Source organism: Macaca fascicularis, chromosome X (genome assembly GCF_037993035.2).
Source record: "Macaca fascicularis isolate 582-1 chromosome X, T2T-MFA8v1.1".
Taxonomy (NCBI): domain Eukaryota; kingdom Metazoa; phylum Chordata; class Mammalia; order Primates; family Cercopithecidae; genus Macaca; species Macaca fascicularis.
In genome coordinates this window covers 27,975,032-27,989,120 of record NC_088395.1, presented here as the reverse complement: position 1 = coordinate 27,989,120, position 14,089 = coordinate 27,975,032, and the positions used below count along the sequence as shown (strand labels likewise).

General features: G+C 37.5%; 1 protein-coding gene across 2 annotated transcripts; it reads left to right on the top strand.

Moving 5' to 3' along the window:
- The first annotated feature begins 10,759 nt into the window (after nt 1–10,759).
- On the top strand, nt 10,760–12,610 carry DCAF8L1 (DDB1 and CUL4 associated factor 8 like 1). Of its 2 annotated transcripts, XM_045384416.2 has the most exons (2): nt 10,760–11,051; nt 11,088–12,610. In XM_045384416.2, exons 1-2 carry the CDS (start codon nt 10,775–10,777, stop codon nt 12,608–12,610), a joined length of 1,800 nt encoding a protein of 599 aa, XP_045240351.1. In that variant the 5' UTR covers nt 10,760–10,774. The 2 variants fall into 2 exon arrangements, with proteins under 2 accessions (XP_045240351.1, XP_005593278.1); XM_005593221.4 differs by having other exon boundaries at nt 10,775–12,610.
- The last annotated feature ends 1,479 nt before the right edge of the window (nt 12,611–14,089 follow it).

Here is a 14,089-nt window from a genome sequence, read left to right as displayed (position 1 = left end):
AGAATAGTGACAGTTCCAAATTCTTTTCATCAAACCAGCATAATTTATATACTTATGATTCTTTACTCTTGTCTAATTCCATTGGCTGGTACTAACAGAATAAAGTAAAATCATTAAGATATGTATTAATATATTTCATCAAGAGATAAAATATATATGATTCTCTCTGTAGGTGTCCAAGTGGATTTCTTCAAATTCAAAACCCAGTTCTAATTTGGGGAAGGATAGGATACTTTTATACACTAGTAACATGGGAATACTTTAATGTAAATATTAAAGGCCAAGTGTATGATTAATTGTGAAATGCTAGATGAAATTTTATCTAATTTAGGATTATAAAAGTATTTTTACTATCATGACCATTATTTTGCATTGTTATGGTAGTACAAACCAATGGAATTAAGCAAGAGAATAGAATAAGAGATACATAAACTAACATGGCATAGCAAAAGTTTTATTATTTGGTAATAGACTCACATGCCTGGAGACCCAAGAAAATCAGCTTAAAAATTATTAGAATAGCTAGAATTATACAATGGTTATAAAATTACTGAAGGCAGGGATCAGCAGGCTTTTTCTGTAAAGGACAAGATGGTAAATATTTTTGGCTTACTGGGCCACGCAGTCCTTATTTCAGTATTAATTTTGTTTTTATAGCATTGAAAGTAGCCATAGATAATAATAAACAAATGGGCATGGACGTTTTCCAATAAAACTTCAGTCACAAGCATATAAAGTGGACTGGATATGACCTGAGGGCCTTAGGTTGCCAATCCTTGAATAGGTATAAAATCTTTGATTTGAACAGCACCCAGTTAAAAAATGTAATGAAATAAAACGATCTCACTTATAATGAGAGAAAGTCAAATTAAAGTTTAGAAATGTGTAAGATTTGTATGAAAAGATTTGAAAGTTCAATTGAAGTAAGACTGTTAGAAGCTTAAGACTGCTGTTAGCCTTGAAGACTAAATATATAAACGTATCTTTTCTCCTCAAGTTAATCTAGAAATTTAATATGACCCCTATAAAATAAACAATGTAATTATTTGTCATACATTTAAATTTCATGTGAAATAAGAAAACAAGAATACTGAACAACTTACAGTTATTAAACTATATTCATTTGTAAAATAAAGCATAGGCAGATTAAATAAACAAAATAGAGTTCAGAATGAGATTTCCAAAATATGAAAATTTAGCATGTATTAAATGTGGCATTTCAGATCAAGTAATTAATCCAAAACAACGTTTGAGAACAACTGGAGTGAAAACAGAAGTCATTAAAAAAAACTATTTAATAATTTTACATCGAGCAAGAAGGAAGCCAAAAACCTAGAAGCTCTAAAAAAATTTGACAAATCTGTTTAAACAACCAAAATAGCCGTGTTAATGATGCTTCTGCTGCTGCTGATAGTTGCAGATTGCTTAATATGTGCTAGTTGCTATTCTAAAATTTTAAATGGATTAGCTCTTTAAATCCTTCCAAAGACTAAAATACTATCCCTACCTCAGACGGAGGTTTTACAGATAGGGATCTGGCACAGAGAAGTCAGCTAGTAAACAGTGGAGGAATTACATTTTCTTTATGGCAAAGTAGAACATATACAGTATCAAGATACAAATAAAATATGCAAAAATATTAGCCAGCTACATGGAGAAGGGCTTATTTCATTGACATATGATAAGTTATTTTATACTAATAATAAAAATCTACAAAACAACAAAAAATGGGCAGATGTAATAATGTACACTTTATAAAGAAAATAATGTGAAGCATATGAACAGACATGTTAGAAGGTTCAAATTCTAAATAGAAGCATAAAAGAATAAAAAGTTGAGGTACAGATTTTTTATTATAGTAACATAGATCTGAAAGTTTGTAATTCATTGAGGTATTTGGTAAGAAAAAATGACAGGAAAGAAAAGAATCATTTGAAATGCAATTTGGCAGTATTTTACTTATCCTACACATACATTTATAAACACGATAAAAACACACTAAAATATGTAAAATGTTTGCCATTTCAGCATTACTAATTAATAACTAAATCCTGAAATGCACCTAAGGGTTATTTTAGTCATATTTTATTTTTTAAAATTATGATACCTACAATTGCAATATTAGCTATTAAAACAAATAGAGATCCTGTCCTTACACGCTGATATTGAAGCACATAAAAGATATTCTAACAAAACATAAACAAACTGCAAATACAAATGTAAGAAGTGTGTATATTACTCATTTAAGTAAATTTTTTTTAAAAAAATATGGATATATGCTCGGGATATTTCCAGAAGGTTCACAAGAAATTTATGATGGTTCCTGTAAGGAAAGAGGGCTGCAAGTTTGTATATGCAACTGTGTGTGTTTAGGACATTTTATCATGCTTTTTCCCCAATAAAATAACTTAAAATTATATTAAATATCCTAGGTGAAAGGATAAATACAGGTAAACATAGTGAGAAAATAGATAAAGATATATAAAAATAGTAATGTAACTAACAATTACATGTGTGGATTTGTACAGTGAAAAATAACTTTCTGAAACAAAGAAATTGTTATAGAATATAGATATACCTTTTGTGTATCTACAGAGATATACTATATGTGTGTGTGTGTGTGTATATATATATAGACACACAATAGATATACAATATAGATATATCTTTTAGCAATTTCTTTTCTGAAGAAGTAAATTTATGGAAAATCAAAACTTCTACTGATAAATAGCAATTGTGAATAAACTTTAGAGATTATTTTTCTGAAGTTTTTATATTGGAATACATACATATGTATAATTTTTCACTCATTGAAAATGTGATGAATATAGGAATAATTAAATACTGTGCTCCTATTAATGAATCTGAGGACAATTATTTGCCTGCAAAGGATTTTATTATTTTTTTCTAAAATCAATTTTAACCCTTTAGATTGTCATGGTATACTCTCCCTTTACTTACTATTTTTCTTCTCTTGCCACCAGCTAGAAATGAAATATCATAGGCATACTTAACAAACATGAGATGAACACAGAAGATTTTTCATTAAATAGAGAGTTGAATAATACTGCTTTGTCTTGAACTTATATTTAATTCTAGCTGTTTACACTTTAATAACATTTATAGCAATTACTACAGTTGGATTATATCTAGACTTTGCCTGAGGGAATGTGTAAAATAATTTAATAGCAAGAACTTAGTCTGATTATGTTTAGAAGTTGGTGGGAATATTTTTTCTGTTCTTTTTGGTTTGAGTAATGGTTTAATTTCAAAATGGCAAATTTAAGAGGAAAAGTTAACAATGAACAGAGAAAAAGATGCATTGTAGTAACTAAAATAAATGCAAGGGACATGATCTCGTTCCCTGCTAGCATGGACATCAAAACAAGTCATCACTGTAAAAACCAAAAGGTAAGGGAGACACCCTTTCAGACTAGTCATGAGTATAGAGAATAGAGGATACTTAGTAAATACTAATACATGGTATTGGCCCCTTTTTGCTAGTCTTTCATAAGTATAGATTCTTTCTAATCTGTAGGGAATTTAACTTTTCTTGGTATCAGTTACTAATCTCACATATTAATTAGAGGGTTCCTCCTAAGTTTCAATTCTGTCTTTTCCAGGTCTAACATTCTACAGTGCTCCTTATTATCCTTTGCTTGTGCTTACAAAGTGCATAAAGGTGTAACAGAAGAAAACAGATCTATTTGAGGATCTACTGCAGAACATCATCAGAGGATCATGAATATGGAATCTAAAAGAAAGTTTGTACTTCAGTTTTTCTTTGTTATATTTCATTTCATATCTCTTCTAGGCTGTAGGAGATTAATCAGAGTGGTGGGAGAAACTATAGGGAATGGAGTAGGCCTTCTGAAAGGTCAGAAGGCTCTGCAAACCTTCAGGGGAGAATAGCTGAAGGCAGCTGTTTTCTAACCCTGAGGCAGAGGGCGAGGAGTATGTGCAAGGGAGGGAAGGGAAAGTTATCTTGCTCAGGCTTGTTTGTTTGAAGTTGTCTAGGAACAGACCTTTGAACATCCACACGTGTGACATTCCCTGAAAGGGGAACAATAAATGTTAATGACCTGCAGGTTGTATATGCTCCAGGCTTTCAGCATTGTGCCTGCACTGAATAAAAGCAAGCAGTTCCAGCTTCTCAGGGCTGCACTTTGGCCACAAGAGCCAGGCAGTCCCCCAGCTGCTCTTACACTGCATACCTGTGTCTGAGTATTCATTTCACCCGTTGGTTGGCCAGGGTCTGTGAGACAGATCTGGCACTAGGCATCACTCTCCTTTTGCTCTCTATGGTGCTCTCAGCCTTGCCTTTACTTAACCCTCAGGATCAAGGTCCTTCACATGGGTCACAAGGCTCCCTAGGTACTGGGTTACACCACTGGCTATTTCTAGAAAGACAACAGATTCTTACTCTTCATTACTGGAGGGGTTTTAGATCCTTTAAATTTTTCAGAGAGGACAAAGCCACCTTTCTTTTTCTAATATTGTCAGCTACTTATAACATAACTGAAACGCATTATTTTAACTTTTTTCTCTGCCTCTTTGTGATTTTTTCCTAAGGATGCCACACCCCTTCAGGAATCAAGAAAAAGACAAAGGATAGAAGAGGTGAACTAGAAGAACAGTTTCATGATGCAACAGAGAATTTCATGGATGGCTCACCATATCTCTCGATTACTCACTATATTTTGAAAAGTTTTCTAATAGTACCAACCACATAAATCATGAAAACAAGTGTCTCACAATATGCTTCTTCAAGAAGTTTGCAATCTAATAAGAAGGATCTAGCATGACGTAGGTAAAATAGTAAGGTAATTAAATACATTGTGTAACAAAAATAAGGATAAAAGCATCTTGAGACTCTAAAGTTCAGATCACAATGGTTGTCATAAACATTCTTTGACTCATATGGGAACAATATTCCATATAAGTCCCATATATTTCCATACATTTCCCAGCTCCTCAACTAGATATCAGAAGTTTCTCAAGGGCAACAAACATCCCTTTTCTATTATCCTTCCTCACCACCAAACAGTGTCTCCCACATAAAAGATGGAGTGAATCTGTGTCAATCAATCAAAACATGCCACTGCAGTATACTGATTCCACTGTGAGGTGGGGAAGGTCAGTGAGATTTTTGCTCCTCACTTATTTTGTATTGAAAGGACACTCATGGCTCACGTTCAAATTTCAAGCAACTGCTACCCAAATAGAGTTAAAACTAAAAGCTCAAAACCCCACATGGCAAATAACTACTGACACGTACTTCATAAAATTGTATCTGTGCATTAACAGAAATTTCTGTCAGAAGCTAAATTAGGCATCCAAAATACTATGAACACTGAGTATATCATGTGTATGTGGAGCTAAGTGGTAAGGGAAGACAGATTACTTATTTTTTAAGGATTCTTCTTGTACGATTAGAAAGCACTTGCATTTAACCTCTGATAAAGTCTAAACAGTTCCTTAAGATATGTTTTTTCCTACAGAAATATATTTTATTTATTTATTTTTATTTTTTATTTTTTTGAGACGGAGTCTCGCTCTGTCGCCCAGGCTGGAGTGCAATGGCACGATCTCGGCTCACTGCAAGCTCCGCCTCCCGGGTTCACGCCATTCTCCTGCCTCAGCCTTCCGAGTAGCTGGGACTACAGGCGCCCGCCACCACGCCTGGCTAATTTTTTGTATTTTTAGTAGAGACGGGGTTTCACCGTGTTAGCCGGGATGGTCTCGATCTCCTGACCTCGTGATCTACCTGCCTTGGCCTCCCAAAGTGCTGGGATTACAGGCGTGAGCCACTGTGCCCGGCCACAGAAATATATTTTATTAATAGAACATTCCAAGATGTAACTTAATTAGGGCAAATGTTGATGAAAGGGAAAGTTCATACCGGTATATGTTTACTAAAATTTTAAATAAAAATTCACTTAAATCAATTCAACAAATGTTTACTGCACCTCTACTATATAGAAAGTACGGAATTAGGTAATGCTTTTTTTTTCTTTTGGCAGGATCTCACTCTTTTGCCCAGGTTGGAGTGCAATGATGCAATCTCAGCCCACTGCAGCCTCAACCTCCTGAGCTCAAATGATCCTCCTGCCTCAACCTACTGAGGAGCTGGGCACATGTCACCACACCCAACTAATTTTTGTATTTTTGTAGAAATGGGATCTCTTGCCCAGGCTGGTCTCGAACTCCTGGGCTCAAGCTATCTACCTGCCTCAGCCTCCCCAAATGCTTGAATTACAGGCATGAGTCACTGCTTCCTGACAGATGTGCTTTTTAAAAAGAAGTAAACAAAATGTCAAGGCAATACCATAAATGTCAGTGGGAAAATTTTATACTAAAATTTAACTCTGTACTATTAATATTGTTTTGCTATGGAATATGCTACAGGTTCCATCATGTCTTATTTATTAGTGTTTTTTTTTAATTAAAGAGTAGAATGGCATACATGACCTTTTATTGTTCTTTGCTATTTTTCTTTCTTACTATTTTGAAAATAATATCTTCAATTTTTCATAAAAAATTTGATTATAAAAAGAAAAGGCAAACATATGTGGTAATACTTTTAGTGCACACCTCAAAAATGTCAAAGCTTACTGAACTGCTCACAATTTTATTGTTGTTGTTAATGAACCTTTTAGCAAACCACAAAAAAAATTACCTCCTGATTCAAAAGCTCTGTTCTTAGCAGAGGCCTAACATGGATGCTATTTAAAATTTGTGGCTGCATAGTTTTAAATATTTGATGTTCAAGAATGTTTCCTGCTGACCAAATAACTCCTCTCAGAAACATGGGAAGGAAAAATGGGAAAGATAAGCTGAGAAAAGCAAATTGTTCTTAAAATAAAACAGCTGGCTGAATTAAATTGAATCAATTACACTTCTTACATTGAAATGCAGTGTTTAGTGAAGAGACAATAATATTGTGATGATTTAATTTTAACATGAGATTCTCACAAAACATGTAAAATGTACAAATATTGCAATTATCAAGAAATACATGTTAAAATTTTAACTCTCTGAGTTGACAGACTGTGTCATAGTGAAACTTTTCAGTGACAGTAGAGCTAGAAGAAAATGTGAAGGTTATCGTTTAATGCAGCAGTAATTAAGCAGGTAGATGTCTTAATTGTGGTGCGATTGGCCTACTTCTCTGCAAGCTAAATATCTTTGCCCATCTGGACGTGGTCAATGACCTACTTTTCTCAATTCTACCAGTATAGTATACTAACTCACAAAAGTGAAAAGTAATCTACTTATTATGAGAGGAAGTAATGCAGTTGAAATGATGTATGATATTTAGCAATTAATCTTACTTAGATTTCTCATATATTATGGGTAAATAAACTTTCCTATAAGCAATTTTATGTTGAGTCTCAAATTTAACCCCAATGTATGACAAAAAAGCAAGCCTAGTATGAACATATAAACATACATTTTCTTTTCGTTTTTACATCTTAAGATTTTATTTTATTATTATTATTATTTTGAAATGGAGTCTCACTCTGCCGCCCAGAATGGAGTGCAATGGCGTGATCTTGGCTCACTGCAACCTCTGCCTCCTGGGTTCAAGCGATTCTCCTGTCTCAGTCTCCTGAGTAGTTGGGAATACAGGCGCCTGCCACCATGTTAGGCTAATTTTTAGTAGAGATGGTGTTTCACCATGTTGGCCAGACTGGTCTCAAACTGCTGACCTCAAGTGATCCACTCACCTCGGCCTCCCAAAGTGCTGAGATTACAGGCATAAGCCACTGTGCCCGGCCTTAATTTAACATTTTAACATGGTTTTGAATCTGCCTCCCCTTAGCTGGACACTTTATAAAGATAACATAAATCTACTGTTTCTTATGAAAATTTCAGAGAATGATCTTCAGCCTGAGTCTTAGGCAATGTTGTTTGCATTGCCCTGATGTAAAATTGTTCAATATTAGATTTTTATGTTAACATTAAACTCAAAATGGATATCTCCCTTAGGTTATTCACTATTATCCATCCTCCATGGAATGTTCAATAGAATTTTTTTTGGTTTTGTTTAATTCTTCTATATATTCATTCATAAATATACAGCTTTAATACATGAATTCACCAGAAAAATACTTACTACATACCTATCCTGTGCTGAGTACTTTGTTGTTTAGGAGAAATAAGCATGACTATCTTGTAAATGGATAGTCAGAAACTTATAATCTTTAATAACTTGAAGGTTTTGTCATCCTCTAAATATAAAACATAACTTAATATTCTGACCTAAGTTCTAAAATTTAAAAAGTAATCGACAATGTAGTTTGTCTCAGTCAGATAGACTAGGCTATTCTGCAGTAACAAATATTCCCCAATTTTCCAAAGATGATGATGATAAAGTTGATATTTTGCTTATGCTACATATCTATCATGGGTTACTGGGGAGGAATGGGAGAAGTGTTCTCTGTTCATGGTAGATATTCATGGAGACTAGCTGAAATCTGGAACATTGCAGGTCATGAGCAAACTGGGGAGAGAGATGTATGGATGGCCACACATTAGCAATGAAACAAGCCAGCCCAGTAATAACAAACAGCACTTCCTCTCACAAGGGAGCAGGTAAATCTGGTCACACAGTCCCATCCAACCATATAAAGACCTGGAAGTACAGGCCTATCACATACATCAATGAGAGAAAAACCAGAACTATTTGTCAAATAGCACTAATAACTGAAGAACCAGTAGTACTTGACAAATCATCCCACTTAATGATCACTGAATATTTGGATCACTTCAGTTCTCTCATACAAAGTGTATCTAATTGATGAAGGTGGCTACACTAAACAACTGATTTTCACTGTAGAACAAACAGCCTTCTATTGGAGGTAGATGCCATGCAGGACTTCCATAACTGGAGACAAGAAATTAATGCCTGGCTTCACAGCTTCAAAGGCCAGGCTGGCTCTCTTGGTGGGGGTTAATGCAGTCAGTAACTTTAACTTGAAGCCAATGGTCACTTACCATCTGGAAAATCCTAGGGCCCTTAAGAACCATGCTAAAGCTACTTTATGCTCTAAAAAAGGAACAACAGGCCAGGTGCGGTGGCTCATGCTGTAATCCCAGCACTTTGGGAGGCTGAGGGGGGCGTGATCATCACCTGAGTTTGGGAGTTTGAGACCAGCCTGACCAACATGGAGAAACCCTGTCTCTACTAAAAATACAAAATTAGTTGGGTGTGGTGGCACATGCCTGTAGTCCCAACTACTCAGGAGGCTGAGGCAGGAGAATCGCTTGAACCCGGGAGGCAGAGGTGGCGGTGAGCTGAAATCGCGCCATTGTACTCCAGCCTGGGCAACAAGAGTGAAACTCCATCTCAAAAAAAAAAAAAAAAAAAGGAAAACAAAGCCTGGTTGACAGAACATCTGTTTACAGCATGGTTTACTGAGTATTTTTAATCCCCTGTTGAGTTCTACTGTTCAGAAAAGAATATTCCTTTCAAAATGTTACTGATCATTAACATTGGTCCTGGTCACCCAAGAGTTCTGATAAAGCACAAGGAGATTAATGTTTTCACGTCTGCTAACACATCATTCGTCCGTAGACCTTGGGTCAAGGATTCTTTTAGACTTTCGAGTCTTATTATTTAAGACTGTCAGTCTTTGCACTTCACCATTGTTCCCCAGATTATTCCTTCAACTGGCATGAAGAGGGGTATGGCAACTGTGGGATTTGAACCATCGTTTAACAAGATATGGGGAGTGAATGGCATTTGCTTACCATGACTTTAGTTTTAGTTTCACCTTCCAAATTAGACTTCTATACACTTTTTAAAGTTTTATTTAAGTTGTACTTTCATCATCATACACAGTAGTAACAAAGCCCTTTCTAATAGTGGTTGTATTAGCTACTTTGTGGCTGTTATTCTGCAAGATCCTTTCAAATCCCTTTTTGTACCATCTACTTCCCTTTCCCTTCCAAGCATCAGTACTAATGTACAGCTCTTTAGCCCTCAAGCTGCTGAAGGGGCTTTTGCCCACAGATGAAGAGATTGTAAAGCATCTGGGACATCTGGGAGTTGATATACTCATCCCTCCCAGTGTGGCCTTTAACCAATGACTGAACAGTGTAGGAGTATGAAAGTTCACTCCCTTGCCTGGTGTAAGGATAACTCAGATGTAATTTACTCTCCAGAGTTCCCCAGGAGGATCGTGCTGAAGCTGTCCTCTGAGGGATGTTCACCTGAGATTTCACTCTTCCTTGCATCCACTGTCTTCCCTTAGATCATTTTCTTAAATTAATCAAACATACATCCTCGTCTCAGAGCCTATGTCTAACTTAAGATACACCTATAGTAGAGACCTCTCTGTCATGCCAAAATATTGCCGTCTGGTGGCAAGACTAAGAATATCAGAGTTCTTTGCATTCACTGCGTGACCTTTCTAATAAGAGCATTTTCCAACGTGTGGCAAGTTTTAATCTTCAAAAAAACCGCAGCTACTCACAGTGTAAGATGCCTGTGGGGGTGTGGCTCTGGGCCTGGAAAAATTAGAGCAGTCTGGACCCTGAGAGGAGGCGAGCAGATAAAAAGCCTTCTGAGCCTCACCGGCTCCCGTACTGACGTCAGCCTTGGTGGATTAGTTTGTCGCCCCTTTTAGCCAATCGGGTTGGTGTCTCTTTGCCGCTAACCTACTGCCTTCTCCGACCGTCCGTCCTCAGGGCAGGTGTGCTGTCTTCCCTGAGCTTTTAGGGGTTGACTTTTCCAGTTCCAGATCAGATACGGCAAACGTCGTTCGAGATGTCCCACCAAGAGGGCAGCACAGATGGCTTACCAGACTTAGGGACTGAAAGCCTGTTAAGCAGCCCAGAGGAGCAGTCTGGAGCAGCAGTGGTGACGGCGGCCTCCTCAGACACTGAAATGGCGGCCGCAGAGCCATCGACCGGAGATGGCGGTGATACCAGGGATGGTGGTTTCCCGAACGATGCCAGCACAGAAAATCAAGACACAGACCCAGAAAGTTCAAGTGAAGACGTCGAACTTGAAAGTGTGGAGGATTTTGAGCATTTCCTCGTGAGTGGTGAAGGTTTATTTTATTACCCATTAGTGGGAGAGGAGGAGACAGAAAGGGAGGAGGAAGAAGAAGAGATGGAGGAGGAGGAAGGGGAGGAGGAAGAAGAACAGCCTCGGGTGTGTACACGATGCGGTGGCGCCAACCATGAGCAGTGTTTGTTAGAGGAGGATCGGGCGCTGGAGGAGTGGATTTCGTCAGAGACGTCTGCCCTGCCCCGACCTCGCTGGCAAGTCCTTACTGCTCTTCGCCAGCGGCAGCTGGGTTCAAGTGCCCGCTTTGTATATGAGGCCTGTGGGGCAAGAGCCTTTGTGCAGCGCTTCTGCCTGCAGGGTCTTCTTGGAGGCCATGCTGGTTCTGTCAGTACTGTACACTTTAACCAGCGTGGCACCCGGCTGGCCAGTAGCGGTGATGACTTAAGGGTGATAGTGTGGGACTGGGTGAGGCAGAAGCCAGTACTGAACTTTGAGAGTGGTCACGATATTAATGTCATCCAGGCTAAGTTCTTTCCTAACTGTGGTGATTCCATCATGGCCATGTGTGGCCATGATGGACAAGTACGGGTAGCAGAACTAATTAATGCATCGTATTGCGAGAATACTAAGCGTGTGGCCAAGCACAGGGGACCTGCCCACGAGTTGGCTCTGGAGCCAGACTCTCCTTATAAGTTCCTCACTTCAGGTGAAGATGCCGTTGTGTTCACCATTGACCTCAGACAAGACCGGCCAGCTTCAAAAGTTGTGGTAACAAGAGAAAAGGATAAGAAAGTGGGACTGTATACAATCTCTATGAATCCTGCCAATATTTACCAATTTGCAGTGGGTGGACATGATCAATTTGTAAGGATTTATGACCAGAGGAGAATTGATGAGAAAGAAAACAATGGAGTGCTCAAGAAATTCACTCCTCATCATCTGGTTAATTGTGATTTCCCAGCAAGCATCACCTGCATTGTGTACAGCCACGATGGCACAGAGCTCCTGGCCAGCTACAATGATGAAGATATTTACCTCTTCAACTCCTCTCACAGTGATGGTGCTCAATATGTTAAGAGATATAAGGGGCACAGAAATAATGCCACAATCAAATGTGTTAATTTCTATGGCCCCAGGAGTGAGTTTGTTGTGAGCGGTAGTGATTGTGGGCACGTCTTCTTCTGGGAGAAATCGTCCTGCCAGATCATCCAGTTCATGGAGGGGGACAGAGGAGGTATAGTAAACTGTCTTGAACCCCACCCTTACCTACCAGTGTTGGCGACCAGTGGCCTAGATCAGCATGTCAAGATCTGGACACCCACAGCTCAAGCTGCCACTGAGCTTACTGGGTTAAAAGATGTGATTAAGAAGAACAAGCAGGAACGAGATGAAGATAACTTGCACCATATCGACCCGTTTGACAACCACATGCTTCGGTTCTTCATGCGTCACCTGTCACAGAGAGCTCATCACTCCGGCTGGAGAGGTCATGGAGCTGAGTTCCCAAATGAAGAGCTGGATGAGTCTTCCAGCACCTCAGATACATCCGAGGAGGAGGGCCAAGATCGAGTGCAGTGCTTGCCATCCTGAAGGCCTCATATCCAGTCCAGCTAGATGTTACCTGAGTACCCTGGACTTTAAAATTCAGTCTGACTAATTTAGAGTTGTCAATAGATTAATAGATTTGCTTTTTGTCTTCTATTTTTCACAATATATTCTGAAAACCATCTCTTCCATCTCCTTCTCTCCTTTCTTCCTTCCACACATTCTTTGTCTCTCATTCCTTTCCTCTATTTCTTTATGCCTCTTTTGTTACCCCTTATATGAGTACATACACAACTTATGCCTCTCTTCTCTGTTCCCTTATAATTGACCTCTAAAATTGCATAATTTTGTTGAAAAAATTAATGGCCTTATTAGATGTATCTACTCATTTCAGACATTCTGAAAACTATTCCTTTTTTACTTTTTTTCATCTTTTACCAATTTATTTTAAAGATCAAGTTCTTCAGTTGACTTGAAAATTTCATAAATGTGTTTATTCTTTAGAGGTAAAATAAGGCAAACCATAATTCTTTGAATACTGACACTTGGACACACACAGTCTCAGAAAAGGAAAAGATAAGTAGTGTGTAAATTAATTCCTAACACTTAGCCATACACACACACAGCTTCAAAAGTTGTGGTGACCAGAGAAAAGAATAAGAAAGTGGGACTGTATACAATCTCTATGAATCCTGCCAATATTTACCAATTCGCAGTGGGTGGACATGATCAATTTGTAAAGATTTATGACCAGAGGAGAATTGATGAGAAAGAAAACAATGGAGTGCTTAAGAAATTCACTCCTCATCATCTGGTTAATTGTGATTTCCCAACAAACATCACCTGCATTGTGTACAGCCACCATGGCACAGAGCTCCTGGCCAGCTACACACATACACATACACACACAGCCTCAGAAAAGGAAAACAGAAGAAGTAGTGTGTAGATGAATTCCTAACTAGATAATTCATCTCCTCAGAGCAAATAACTTGGGATTATCCACATTTTCTGAATCCATATGTTAATAATATTGATTAATTTGAGCACACTGAAGCTGGTAAGAACTAAATTAAATTTAATCACATGACATTGTTTATGCATTAAATTTTCTTGAAGTTTTATGCTTGGGAACTCCCACAGGATTATATTCCAGGAAGTCCTCCTGAGACAAGCATCTCCTATAAGATGCCAGCTAGGAATATAAAAATCTCTCATATTTGAAAAAATATATTTTAATTAACTTTTAAGAATAAGTTGCAATAAAAATTGTTTATACTTACAGCCATTTGATACTGTTGGTAGAAAAATCCTATTTGACATCCATGCATTGCTTAAAATTTAGCTGTTTTATGAGTTTGTTTTAAAAATTGGTGCAATAAAGATTGTTTATACTTACAAGTGATGTAGTTGGTAGAAAAATCCTATTTGACATCCATGCATTGCTTAAAATTTAGCTGTTTTATGAGTTTTAAAAATTGTTGCTATAAAGATTGTTTATACTTAACAAGTGATGTAGTTGGTAGA